Here is a 14,233-nt window from a genome sequence, read left to right as displayed (position 1 = left end):
CATTCAAGTTATTCATTCTCATTGATTCATCATTATTATTTTTAAATGAAGTATTACTTACCTTATAAGGTATGGTAAAAATTACATATGATTAGGGGTATGAGAGTTCCTAGCACATACCAGATATAGTAGTCACTCAAAGGTTAGTTCTAATTTTCTTATCCTGATACTGCACCAGATTAAAAATAAACACACAAAACAGCAAAAACCAACTTGGATCTGAGGACCATTTAACATAGATAGTATGTACTTTATTTCAGTGAGTGATTCAGTCATGTTACATCTGTCACATAATAGTATTGAGACAGTCAGAAAACGTGGGTTCTACTTTCAGTAGAAGTTCCAAATGGCTCACTTAAAAAAAAAATCTGTAAATTCAAGGGCTGGCATATGCTCCTGAACTGCTTCCCACCTTCAGAATCTTTGACTCTATAATCCAATGACTATAGAAACAAAACAAATACATTCAATCCTCCATTGTGATAAGAAATTTTAAGCATGTTCTTCAGTTCACTGTTGCTAATATGAATGAGTCTATTTTGAAATTTGAAAAAAAATCCTAATTATCCATTTGGCAACAGTGAAATTTCCAAGCAAATTTTAAGATGTGTGTGTCAAGTGACCCAACATTCCACTCCTTGGTATATATGCCCTTGAGAGTGTATATGTCCTTGGTAAAGTAATGACACTAAAAATTGCTTAGGAATATTTAAATGTTTCGGTGATTTCCAATTTTTTAAATTTTTTATTGCGCCATGGCGATAAAGAAGTATTTACATGATAATGCAGCACGGCGCCCTCGGTGTACTTTTCGGTCTCCGCAAGCATTTAAAGATCATTAACCGCGCAGTAACTGATTTAGTGTTGGGTAAACCCGGGTCACTGGACAGCAGCGACAGTGGGAAAGAGTGGGAATGGGAAGAGCCCCCAACCGGGTTTGAAAGCTTTCCTAGCCCGCAGTGTGGCGCCAAGCCCCGGCGCGACCCCGAGAGCAGCCCACGGCGGGGGGGCTGGCGGCAGCGGACAGGCGCTGGGGGCGGCGGGCAGGCGCGGACCGGCCTAGGCCGCCAACCACCCCGCCTGGGGGCCGCGTGTGGGCGGGCGCTCCGCGTCCACTCGGTCCGAGAGGGCTCCCGGCGCGAGTCCGCCCCGTCCCGCCTCTTCCCCTTACCACGTAGCCCCCCCACACGTAGAGGAAGTTTCCGTCCACCACGGCGCAGTGGCCGCTGCGCTCCTCGGCCACGCAGAACACCTGCGAGTCCTCCATCCGCGCCGTCGCTGGGCCGACCCGCTCCACACCCCGCAGCCCTGGCCCACGGAGATGCCTCTCCGCCCGCCCGGTTCCTCCACGCACGAACGGAACGCGTCGAGGGTCGAGATTGGAGGAAGGCGGAAGCTGTGCGTCTGCGCGGTCCTGCAGCCACCGGAGAGGCCGAGCCTGGAGCGGCCACGCCAGTGAGGGAGGCCTGGGGTCTGACTAGTGAGGGAGGTGCCCTCGCTCTGCGGAACCCTGCCACTAGCCAATTTCATATCCCTGGGGTTGTGTTATTTTGTTAGTACCGCCTAACTGTATCTTATTCACTGGATAAATGGGCTTCTGGTCCACGGGGACTGATGTAGCAGTGGCATAAGTCAGCATATTAATGAATATTTTGTGTGCACCTTTTCCACGCAATTAGCAGAGACGGTAATCCACAAGAATGGTGTGTGTGAGCCCCGGCCAGCAGCTCAGTTGTTTAGAGCATGGTCCAACGTTGCACCATCTATCTCTTGTCAGGGTAACATGCAAGAAGCAGCCCATGAATGCATGTATAAGAGGAAACAACAAATCGGTGTTTTTCTCTCTCTCCCTCTCAAACCAATACATTTTTAAAAAATACAAAGAAAGTGTATGTGTACTTCATAGACTTTTTTTTTAAGGAATTTTTCTGAAACATACTGGCAAACTAGGCCTGGAGGTCAAATCCTGTCCACCACCTAATTTTGTAGGGCTCACAAGCCTCCAGCGTTTGAGTGATTGAAAAAAATTCAGAAGAATGATATTGTGTAACTCATGAAGATGATAATGAATTCAAATTTAGCATCTGATCCCGGCTGGTGTAGCTCAGTGGATTGAACGGGGTGGGGGGCTGCGAAACAAAGGGTCTCGGGTTGGATTCCCAGTCAGGGCTCATGCCTGGGTTGCTGGCCAGGTCCCCACTAGGGGGCGTGCCAGAGGCAACCACACATTGATGTTTCTCCCCCTTTCTCCTTCCCTTACCCTCTCTCTAAAAATAAATTTTAAAAATATTTTTAAAATGTTTTAGCTTCTGTACATAAAGTTTTATTGGTACACAGCCACCCTAACTCTCGTATGTGTTATCTGTGGCTGCTTTTACACCACAACCACCTAGTTGAGTAGGCAGAGCTGAAGAGTCGCAGCAAAGATCATACAGCCCACACTGCTGAAAAGTTACTCTCTGGGCTAATGCTTGTTATAAAACGATGTTACAGAAGTAAAACTAAGGCCAAGAGGGAAGATCATATTTCTACCAGCACCTGTAAATGCACTTGTCCAAAGTCACTCTTCGAAGAAATTGTGGCTGCCCACCATGCAGAACAAGTTAATTCATTCAATTACTGATGATGCATTTATTAAGTGCCTGCTTACTGTAGATAGTTGGTTCTGTGGCTGTATTAGACTGGAAAATTTGTTGGCTAAATGAATGAAAAAAAGTAAATTTTAAGATGTGTAAGACATAGTTCCACTACAGAGGCTTCAAAGTCCAGTCAGAGGGACAAATATGTAAAGAAATTCATGCTGTATGGAATGAGAAGTATAGTAGAAAAGTGGAAAAAAATACAGCAGAAGAACAGAAAGGAAAGTTGTGATTTATTGACAGGTGAAAGTGAGTTTGACATCCCTGCTGTAAATAGTTCAGTATGACTAGAGAATGACTGTGGGGTGCAGCCAAGGATAAAGCTGGAATAGCTAGTCACACAGCCTTGTTTGTCATGCTGAGTCTGAACTTTAACTGCGAGGCCATAGGATCTTAAGCAAGAAGTGAATAATGTAAGTTGATCATTAGAACATTCACTTTGGATGGTTGGACAGTCAGGACTTAAGGCAGAAAGGTGGGCAGCACACAGCAGTGCTCTGATGTAAGCATGCAGCTAGGTGCTCAGTAAATGGTAGTAACAGTGGTAGTAGTAGTTGTTGTTATTAATATATGTAACCTCGGTCCCAGGAATCCTCTTTCTACCTGTACTAGAATTCCAAAGCCCTCACCAAGATTTTTGTGAATTCTTAGAAGGCTTATAATCTCATAATCCCCTCTGGCTTTAAACTTCTACTGCTACTAGAATAATTCTTTTTACAGATTTATGCATGTTCTCCCCATGAAGCATGCTAATTTTCTTCTCTGAAGCATTATACCAGACATGAAACTCACAGGGTCCCCAACTCAGATTTGGGAGACTAAGGGAATGTTCCCAAGAGCAAGTAAAGACTTGAAAGATGAGTGGAAGTTGTTTAGGCAAACAGAGGTGAAGAGGGAGGAAAGTGTTCCTGGCAGAAGGAATAGGAGAGAAAGAAAGAGATGAGAACTTCCATCCAAGATGGAGACACAGGTAGAATAGTCGCACTGTGCCTCCTCACACAACCAAAAGAAGGACAACAACAATTTCAAGGCGAAAAACAACCAGAACTGATAGAAAACCAAACTGTATGGAAATCTGACAACCAAGGAGTTAAAAAAGACACATTCATCCAGACCAGTAGGAGGGGTGGAGTCAGGCAGCCAGGGAGGAGAGAACCCGGAGCAAGGTGGTAGCTGGAGGAACAGGGCAGGGCAAGGTGGCCGCTGGCAGACTCAAGAAGGCGGTGGATTGTGGAGTGGGGCGCAGCACAAAAGGCTGCAGCTGGCCTGCAAGGCAGCAGTGGGAGGACCCAGTGAGGCAGGGGATTGTGGACTGGGAGGTCCCACGTTCACATGCAGATAAACCAGGAGAAACAACTGGGGAGAGGGACAGACTGCACAACCCAGGGTCCAAGCCTGGGGAAATAAACCCTCAAACTGTTGACGGGAGAGACCTGGTTCTTCTTGCTGATGCATGTAAAGAATTACATATCAGCAAACCTAGTAGTAGGTAATCAGTTTATTAGTGGTCTGCTTCCATGGAAGAGAACAGGACTGGGTAGAGTAGGGGGTGAAAGGCAAACTTTCAGAGCAAAGCAGGGTGAGAAAAGCAAGAGAGGCTGGAGACCAGGGTGGCAAGCCCCTGGGCAGCCTGAGGCCAGGTGGCCAGAGGCCCTGTGGCCCGAACGCCAAGAGTACCCAGAGCTCCCAAGAGAGAGAGCGAATCCTTTGTTCTCAGGACTTATATAGTCGGTGGGATAGGAGGGAAAAAGTTACATACTGATTAACAGGGAAAAGTGGTGCCAGCTTTCCTGGGAGGATGTGACTACCCAAACTCAGGTATGTGTGGGGGGTCTATTAGCCTGAATCCTTATCTTGCTGCAAGACTCCATTTCGTTAATTAAAATTTGGGGCACTTTCCAAAGTTATCTATGGGCTCTTTCTGTAAGCATCAGGGACTCCCTCCTAAAACAGATACTGACCAGAGGTAGGCAATTAACCAAAGTTGTTTTATGGGCTCTTTCTTTGGGCACCAGGGACCCTCTCCCACATTCAGGCCTTGGGATGAAAGCACAATTTCAAGGCTTTCTTTTCCAGATAGTGGAAATGTTATATAGTATTTCAAGGACTTTCTTTCTTGCTAATATAGTGTTTCTTGTGATATTGAAACACCTGGCAATATTATCAGAACAGGCTTAGGACTGCTGAGTTAGCATGTGAGACTTGTCTCCTTCCTCCTCCCTGCCTCGGTTTACTATTTATTCTACCTAATTGATAAAAGGCGTTTCCTGGCAACCAGGGTGCTGAATGCTGGCCAGTGACAGTACTGCAGTCTCATAGTTCTTCCTATGCTGTCTCCTGCTTCAAAACCATTGACTGAAAACACCTGTGGGGGTTGATGCACCAGGAGAAACTCCCAGCCTTGCAGGAGAGTTTGTTGGAGAGACCCACAGGGTCCTAGAATGTACACAAACCCACCCACATGGGAATCAGCACCAGAAGCACCCAATTTGCTTGTGGGTAGCTGTGGAAGTGACTGAAATCCTGCAGAGACTGGAGCAAGAGCCATTGTTCCCTCTCAGACCCCTTCCCCACACACAACGTCACAACCCAGTGAAGTGGGTTTCCCCACCCAGGTGAACACCTAAGGCTCCATGCCTTATACATAGCAGGCATGTGGAGACCAAAAAAAAAAAAAATGGCCCAAATGAAAGAACAGATCAACGCTCCAGAAAAATATACAACTAAGTGATGAAGAGATAGGCAACCTATCAGATGCACAGTTCAAAACACTGGAAACCAAGATGCTCACAGAACTGATTGAATTTGGTCACAAATTAGATTAAAAAATGAGGGCTATGCTAAGTGAAATAAAGGAAAATGTACAGGGAACCAATAGTGATGGGTAGGAAACTGGGACTCAAATCAATGGAGTGGACCTGAAGGAAGAAACAACCAACCAGAAAAGAATGAAGAAAGAAGAATTCAAAAAAAATGAGGAGAGGCTTAGGAACCTCCAGGACATGTTTAAGCATTCCAACATCCAAATTATAGGGGTGCCAGAAGGGGAAGAGGAAGAGCAACAAGTGGAAAAGTTATTTGAACAAATAATAAAGGAGAACTTCACCAAGCTGGCAAAGGAAATAGACTTCCAGGAAGTCCAGGAAGCTCAGAGAGTCCCAAAGAAGTTGGATCCAAGGAGGAGCACACCAAGGCACATCATCATTACATTACCCAAGATTAAAATGAAGGAGAGAATCCTAGAAGCAGCAAGAGAAAAGCAGACAGTAACCTACAAAGGAGTTCCCATCAGACTGTCAGCTGATTTCTCGAAAGAGACCTTGCAGGCAAGAAGGGGCTGGAAAGAAGTATTCCAAGGCATGAAAGGCAAGGACCTACATCCAAGATTGCTCTATCCAGCAAAGCTTTCATTTAGAATGGAAGGGCAGATAAAGTGCTTCTCAGATAAGGTCAAGTTAAAGGAGTTCATCATCACCAAGCCCTTATTATAGGAAATATTAAAAGGATTTATCTAAGAAAAAGAAGATCAACAATATGAACAGTAAAATGACAGCAAACTCACAATTATTAACAACCACACCTAAAACAAACACAAAAGCAAACTAAGCAAACAACTAGAACAGGAGGAGAACCACAGAAATGGAGATCATGTGGAGGGTTATCAACAGGGGAGTGGGAGGAGGAGAGAGGGGGATGAAAGTACAGAGAATAAGTAGCATAGATGGTAGGTAGAAAATAGACAGGGGGAGGGTAAGAATAGTATAGGAACTGTAGAAGCCAAAGAACTTATATGTACAACCCATGGACATAAACTAAAGGAGGGAATGTGGGTGGGAGGGGGTGTACAGGGTAGAGGGGAGTGAAGGGGGGAAAATGGGACAACTGTAATAGCATAATCAATAAAATATATTTTTTAAAAAAGAGATGAGTTATTTACTTTATCCTGATATGAGGAGATTTGGAGCATTTTCAGTAGGGAAGTGAAATAATAAGAATTACATTTCAGAAAGTTAATTCTGATGGCAAAATTGGTGTCCTGGTAAGGGCCCCAGGTTTGTAGGAAGACATGGTTAGGTTTGAGAGATACTTAAAAGTGATTTCCTTAAACCAAAAGTTAGAGCAAGATTTAATTAAGTTGAGATTAAATTTTGGGCAAGAATACTTCAGAAGTGATAATAGTAACAATATCAAATTAACTCACTATTTGTGATGCAAGTTTGATGCTTGGTTAGGGTGGTAACCTATGAAGATTGGTTTTAAACATAAGTTTTGCCTGTATGTTATTAGCCAGTAGTCTGTAGGATGATAATTGGGACCATGGAAATATCCTGTTTCCTTTTACTTAAGGGTTTTAGCATTTTATACTCTTATTTCCTCCACTTTTCTGTCCATAATAACCATTTGTTTCTTGTTTATTTTCAGGTAGTTAAGCAGATACAGTCAATCTTCATTATTTTTGCATTCCATATTTGCAAACTCACCTATTTACTAAAATTTACTTATAACACCCAAATCAATATTAGGGGCTTTTGCAGTCATTTGTGAACATTTGCAGAACACTGAAATATTTGTTGCCCATCACACATGTTCCCAGGTGAATTTGAACAAGGTGACATCCTGCTCTTTCATTCATCTCTTAACACTATTTTTTAAAAGACTTTTGTTTGTTTTTTAAAATTTTATTCTTAGAGAGCGAAGGGAGGGAGGGAGATAGAGAGAGAGAGAGAAACATCAATGTGCAGTTGCTGGGGGTTATGGCCTGCAACCCAGGCATGTACCCTGGCTGGGAATCGAACCTGCAACACTTTGGTTTGCAGCCTGTGCTCAATCCACTGAGCTATGCCAGCCAGGGCTCTTACACTATTTTTTTAAAAGTTGTTGTTGTTGTTGTTTTTGAGGCACATGGAATACCACAGTACCCACATGTGGGGGGGCTGCGCCCACAGTGCCCCCTTGGTCGCCACGGATGAGAATAAGTCTACCAAGACATGATCTGCTTGGGGAGGAAAGGTGGCTGATCTCTCAAAGGGGAAGGACCAAGAGCCTTTTCCTCAACGGGCTTTTATTGGGTTCATTTTGCACGGGAATACAGGTGAAGCTCATTAATCATTGTCAGACAGTAAGGATCAAACAATAGATAACAAAGAACTCTGAGGGCCTATTTCAAGTCAGGGTCAGATAGCTAAAGAGTCATAAAACTTTGAGGAAAAAACTCACTTCTTGCTTGGAAGCTTATCATTTAATGGAGAGCATTCTAAACAAAGAAGGTTTCACAGGATTTTACATATTCTTTCTTAGGCCTTATTGCCCTAGGGAACCTGCCCTTTCCAGCACAGGGCAGTACCCACCACCAGCATTGTCTCAGCATTAAGTCAGGCAGGGGTAGTAAGGCAGCCAAGAGATTAGGAGACTTCTCACAGACAGAATGAGGACTCAGGCTTTGTCAAAGCCAAGGAGCGAGTGTCCATCACCCCCTTTCTCCATGGACCCCCAAGTCCTTCCCTGAGGGCCTCCATGTGATCGTGCCTGTCTTAGGTCGTTTTCCTCTTGAGGAATCTTACCTGTCATTGGCTAACTGACGAAGCACTGGGGGCCAGGCAGGGTGAAGAAAAGTAGAAGCAGCACCCCTGCCAGGAAGATAAGCCTTGTTTCCTTAGTGGCTTATGGTCTGAAGTTCGCTCTCTCAGCCTTAGCCATGTGGAGTGGGGGGTGGGGATACAGCTTCTGAAACCAGGCAGGGTGGTTCCCAACATCCACATTTTGTGATTTGGTGATTCTGTTGTTTAAAATGGTCTCTAAGCACAGTGCTGATGTGCTGGCTAGTGTTCCAAGACATGGGAAAGCTGTGATGTACCTTAGGGAGAAAATAGGTGTGTTAGATAGGTTTCCTTCAGGTCAAAATTCCTTCAGGTAGTGCTGTGGGCCCTAAGTCCAATGTTCATGAATCAATAATATATATATCAAAGATGTCTTTAAATATAAGCACATGTAAAACAAGGTTATGTATTGACCAGTTAATGAAGATGTTGCGAGAAGAGGCTCATAGGTACCTAGGAACAATGACTGAATATTCATAATCAATGTTGGTAACTACTATATAGAACAAAGCTACCTGAAATAATGAGAATTGACTTTAGTTTATTTAGTTTTTACACTACTTTGCAATTTATCATGGCATATTTCTACATTACCTAGAGAGCTTACTTACCTTTTTTAGTTCCACACACTCATAATTTATCATTTTTTAATTTTTAATTATATTTTATTGATTATGCTATTGCAGTTGTCCCAATTTTTCCCTTTGCTTGAGCACCCCCCACTCCCTCAGGCAATACCCACACCACTGTTCCTGTCCAAAGGTCATGAATATAATTTTCTTTTTTTGGCTATTACATCTCCTTTACTGTTCTTTAAATCCCCGTGGCTATTCTCTAACTACCTAATTTGTACTTCTTAATCCCCTCACCTCTTCATACATTTCCCAACACCCTCTTCCCATCAGGCACCCTTCAAAATACTCTCTGTATCCATGAATCTGTCTCTGTTCTTGTTGTTTGCTTAGTTTTTTTTTTAATTCAGTTGTTGATAGATACATATTTTTTCCATTTTATTGTTCATAGTTTTGATCTTCATTTTCTTAAATAAGTCCCTTTAACATTTCACATAATAATGGTTTGGTGATGATGAACTCCTTTAGTTTTTTCTTGTCTGGGAAACTCTTTATCTGCCCTTCAAATTCTAAGTGATAGCTTTGCTGGATAGAGCAATCTTGGTTGTAGGTCCCTGCTTTTCATGACTTTGAATACTTCTTACCAATCTCTTCTAGCCTGCAAAGTTTCTTTTAAAAAATCAGCTGAAAGTCTTATGGGAACTCTCCTGTAAGTAACTTAACTTCTATTCTCTTGCTACTTTTAAGATTCTCTCCTTATCTTTAACCTTTGGCATTTTAATTATGATGTATCTTGGAGTGGGCCTCTTTGCATGAACTTGTTTGGGACTCTGAGCTTCCTGGAATTCCATGTCTGTGTCCTTCACCAAATGAGGGAAGTTTTCTTTTATTATTTTTTCAAATAGATTTCCAAATTTTTTATCTTTCTCTTCTCCTTCTGGCACCCCATGATGTGAATGCTGGACCTCTTGAAGTTGTCCCAGAGGCTGCTTACATACACTCATTTTTTTAAATTGAATCCTTCATTTCTGACTGGATCTTTATGTTGCTGAGGTCTTCACTAAATTCCCTGATCATTCTTATGATAAATGTTTTGAACTCTGCATCTGATAGATTGCTTATCTCCCTTTTGATTAGCACTTTTCCTGAAATTTTGATTTGTTCTTTCATTTGGGCCATGTTTCTTTGTCTCCTATCATTTTGGCAGCCTCCTTGTGTTTGATTCTATGTATTAGGTAGAGCTGCTATGACTCCCTGTCTTGGTAGTATGGCCTAATATAGTAGGTGTCCTGTAGGATCCAGTGACACAGCCTCTCTTATCACCCAAGCTGGGTACTTGAGGTGTGCCTTTTGTGTGGGCTGACTATACCCTCCTCTTGTAGTTGAGTCTTGATTGCTGTTGGGAGATCAATGGGAGGGATTTACCCAGGACAGTCAGCTGCAAGGACTGGCAGTGACCACAGACTACCACCCTCTGCCCTCTATGGAGGATTAGCTGTGCAGGGACAGAGTGGTGGTGCCCTGACGTGGTCTGTAGCTGCCCACTGGGTGTGCAGGCTCTGAAGTTTCCCAGGTGGTGCAGACCAAGGTCAGCTCCCATTTGTGACTTCCCGGGGCCACTGTGCCTGAGCTATAAAGCAATCTGAGATGGCTGCTACTTGTGCTCGGTTTGGAGATTCCCAGGCACAGCCAAGATGTGAACCTAGGCTGGCTGCTGCTAGTGCAGGGTTGGGGCCACTTAGCAAGACATATGGGAATTGGGGAGTCACTGAGGGCTGCCATTTCTCCTGGGAAAGGATTTAGGAAGTTGTGAAGCATGAACTAAGACTCATCATTCTTACGGAAAAGCTACTGTCAACAGCTATAAGTTGGGTGGGGTAGATCATTCAGGGACCTCCTAGGAACGGCAAACAGTATTAGCCAGGTTGATGGAGTCTAGATATGGCACCAGCCAGCTGGTTCTATGGCTTTGTGGATGGAGGGTCAAAAAAGGGACAATGGCCTCTGCCCACCTTTCTATCTGGGAGAAAGCTGTCCCCCCAGCTCTGACCTTGATGCCAGATACTTCAGTTTCTCCTTTTACCACTGGTGCCTTTCAAGCTGCTACCCCACTGCTGGAGCTCAGAGGGAGAGGACCTGAATAAGTCTGTGTGTGGGTTCTTTAAGAGAAACTCCCTGGGACTCCAGAAGTATCTTCCACTGACTCAATCCATGCTGGTTTTTGCAGCCAGAAGTTATGAGTTATGTGGACTTATCTTCCTGGCACTGGAACCCTGGGCTGGAGGGACTGGTGTGGGTCTGAGACTCCTTGTTCTTGAGATATCCCTCCCAAATTTTTATCCATCACATGCAAATATGGGACCGGCTGTTCTGTGTTCTCACTTCTCCTCCCAGTCTGGATGGATGTGGTTTCCTTAATTCCATAGTTGTCGGATTTCCATTCAACTTGATTTCTGATGTTTCTCAGTGATGGTTGTTCTACAATTTAGTTGTAATTTTGATATGGTAATGTGACAAGGCAAGCTGTGTTTACCTATGCTGCTATCTTGGCTGAAAGTTTGTTCATCTATTTTTATTTCCTCTCCTTTCTTGAAACCAGAAAAGCTGGCAGTTGTGCTGCCTGTCTCCTACCAAACCCAATACACAGAGACAGGGGTTGAATCTTTATGGGCACTTTATTCAGATGGCTGGCGATCTGAGAAGATGGTGGGTTCATACCCTAACAGACCATCTCAAATCCCATTTTCAGCCAACACTTTTTATAAGGAGAAGAAAAATGGAGGTAAGGGGGTTGGAGTACAAAGGCTCAGATACCATCCTGATGGCTTACAGTCTTCCTGAGGCACAAAGGTGGGACTGCTTATGACCTCCTGGAGTCAAGGTGGGTCATAACTTCAGTTCCTAAAACGATGGCTTTTTACATACATTGATTTCTAAGCTTATTAGCTATTAACTGAAAGTAAAAATTTTCCAACATTTGAGACCCCGTCATTCTTACATAAAAATTTTGTCTTTATATTTCATTGAAAATATACAGAAAACTAGGTCAAAAATCACTTTTCCCTGTGATATTGTTACCAATTTAATATATAGTTAGGTATTTTGGTTTGGATATGCTTTTAATTTTGTTTTTTTCTTGTATATTTTTTGAACATGTTAAACATCCTGGGTTGACAGTTAAACCTCTCACTACAAAGGAAGTTCTCATTGTTATTCTTATCCCTTCCTGCCCTTTATGGTTAACCACGTTTTAGTGTCTAGTGTAGCCTTCCTGAGTTTTTCCTTTTTTAAATTCACACTCTAGGATACATTTATTGATTACAGAGAAGCGGGGAGAGACAGAGAAACAGAGAGAGAAACATGGATGTGAAAACAAAACATCCATATCCGTTGCCTCCAGAGGTGCCCCACCCTGGATCATACTGGAAATCTAGTATGTGCCCTGACTGGGAATTAACCTGTGTCCTTTCCATCCGTAGGATGACCCTCCAACCAACTGAGCCACACTGGCACAATGGCCAGGGCCAGAGGGTTGGTTTTTTTTCTTTAAATGCAAAAGTAAGTATATGTATACATACACACACACACACATACACACTTCCCCTCCTTTACCATACTTTCCTTGTGTGTGTGTGTGTGTGTTTTAAAGTTAACCATATTGTGGCAGGAAAAGAAAACCCCATGAAAAAAGTTTCTATGCTCTGTAGATAAGCCATACTCTCTGTAACACTTGCAATGTCACAGTGCCTTTGTTTTTATATGACGAGGAACTGACTAGGGGCCGTCACCAAGGTAACAGTTATCTCAAGGCCAAAATACTAACCTTGGCTTCTGCTTCTGTATGCCTGCTTCTGTAGATAACTCACCCCCCCCCCCCTTTCTGCCTGTGTATTTAAAGAAGACTCCAGCCCAGCCTTTTTGGGGCTCAGAATTTGGGATTCCCCTCTGAGCCCCCCAGGTAATAAAGTTTGTGCTTTGTCATCTCTCCGAGAGTAAGTGATTTTCCACAACAATATAACCTGGATGTTAATGTACAACAGTACTTCATAATCGTCCTCATGTTTTATAAAGCTGTGTGCTCACTTATAAGCATTCCATTGTTTTATTTAACTCATTAAACAAGTCTTTTGAAGCGTGGCAGATTGACAGTCTACTTACTGGAATCAGATTGACTTCAAATCCTAGCTCCACCAATTTCTGAAACTTTCATTTTGAGCCAGCCATCTACCATCTTTGTATCTGTTTTCTCATCTGTAAAATGATGTTGAAAAAATAACACACAATTCATTAGAATTTATGAGCATACAGCAATTAGTACACTTACAGCACTTATGACAATTTATGGCGCATAGGAAACCCTCAACTGTTAAATAAAAAACGGGTCGGGCGGGAATGTTGATTTTTAGCAATTTCGAGGGAATGTCTGGGAAAATCAAGTGGCGACACAGAGTACTTCCAGGGCTTGTAAAATAGAAAGCATGAGTATACAGGACCCCCTGGGCCCCGGGTGAATTCGACTGGAGTCACGAAGGGGCGAGGGCAGCGAGGAGAGTGACTCAGTGATGCACCCGGGGTAAGGTAAGCACATTTCCAACCAGACACAGGGAAGGACGCTCTCGTCCTTCAGTACAGGGCAAAACAGAGTTCAGGGTCCTGCCCTCCTTCAGCCTACACTATTTGGGTCAGCCTCCAGACAAAAAGAGCCGTAGTGGTCACGGGGATAGCCGCACCCGCCGCGCCCGCTGCGCCTGGGAAGCAAGGTAAGTAGCAGGTGGGCCTTGGCCGAGGGAAGGGGCGGAGTGCACGAGGGAAGGGGCGGAGCACACGGGGGAAGGGGCGGGGCCTCGGCGGTGGCGCCAAAACTCTAACATGGCGCCGGAGCGATTGAGGAGCCGGACGGTCTCTGCTTTCAAGTTGCGCGGCTTGCTGCTCCGGGGGTGAGTGGGATAGGTAGTTTGCGGGACCGCAGGGGAGAGCCAGGGCCAAGCCACAGCACGGGGCAGCGGGATTCTCCACGTATTGGGAGAGATTTCACTTTAAATGACAGAGACCCTTAAAAATTTCTAAGAAGCTAAGTGCCTTTGGCTGGGCTCAGGTTGCGATACCTTCATAGATTTCTCCGACGCTGGCACAGGGTCGGAAAGCTTCCCCCAGGCGCGACGATGCTCCCCTGCTGCAGGGAGCTCAGCCAAACTGAGCTTGAGAAGTGGCGATCTGTGTCGCAGCAGCGGTTTATTAGCACTGTGACTTTGGCACCTGTCAGCCCATGAAGTCTGCCTCCGCAAAATGGGAATCAGAGCAGCGCTGCAGAGCGTGATCACTAAGACCTCAAAGGAGAGAACTGGGAAAGCCCATTTGCAGTCAGTAGCTGTCAACTTATGTTGTTGCAGAAGTTGTAGGCCCTGCCAACCTTCCTAATTTTGGA

The 14,233-nt window shown here is 44.2% G+C and overlaps 2 protein-coding genes across 3 annotated transcripts in view; one reads left to right on the top strand and one right to left on the bottom strand.

Annotated features, from left to right (window-relative positions):
* The window catches only part of KLHDC1 (kelch domain containing 1), an 87,881-nt gene extending 85,748 nt beyond the window's left edge, over positions 1-2,133 (bottom strand). The window contains exon 1 of the mRNA XM_045848442.1: positions 1,172-2,133. Coding sequence (XP_045704398.1) covers positions 1,172-1,267 — 96 coding nt within the window. The 5' untranslated portion in view covers positions 1,268-2,133. The remainder of the gene's footprint in view (positions 1-1,171) is intronic.
* Positions 2,134-13,665: 11,532 nt separating this feature from the next.
* The window catches only part of POLE2 (DNA polymerase epsilon 2, accessory subunit), a 30,368-nt gene continuing 29,800 nt past the window's right edge, over positions 13,666-14,233 (top strand). For both annotated transcript variants that reach the window (XM_045848595.1, XM_045848594.1), the window contains exon 1: positions 13,666-13,745. In XM_045848595.1, coding sequence (XP_045704551.1) covers positions 13,678-13,745 — 68 coding nt within the window. In that variant the 5' untranslated portion in view covers positions 13,666-13,677. The remainder of the gene's footprint in view (positions 13,746-14,233) is intronic.

Source organism: Phyllostomus hastatus, unplaced genomic scaffold (genome assembly GCF_019186645.2).
Source record: "Phyllostomus hastatus isolate PE091 unplaced genomic scaffold, TTU_PhHast_1.1 phas_contig_62, whole genome shotgun sequence".
In the NCBI taxonomy this organism is placed as follows: Eukaryota; Metazoa; Chordata; class Mammalia; order Chiroptera; family Phyllostomidae; genus Phyllostomus; species Phyllostomus hastatus.
This window is presented reverse-complemented; position numbering and strand designations above follow the sequence as displayed.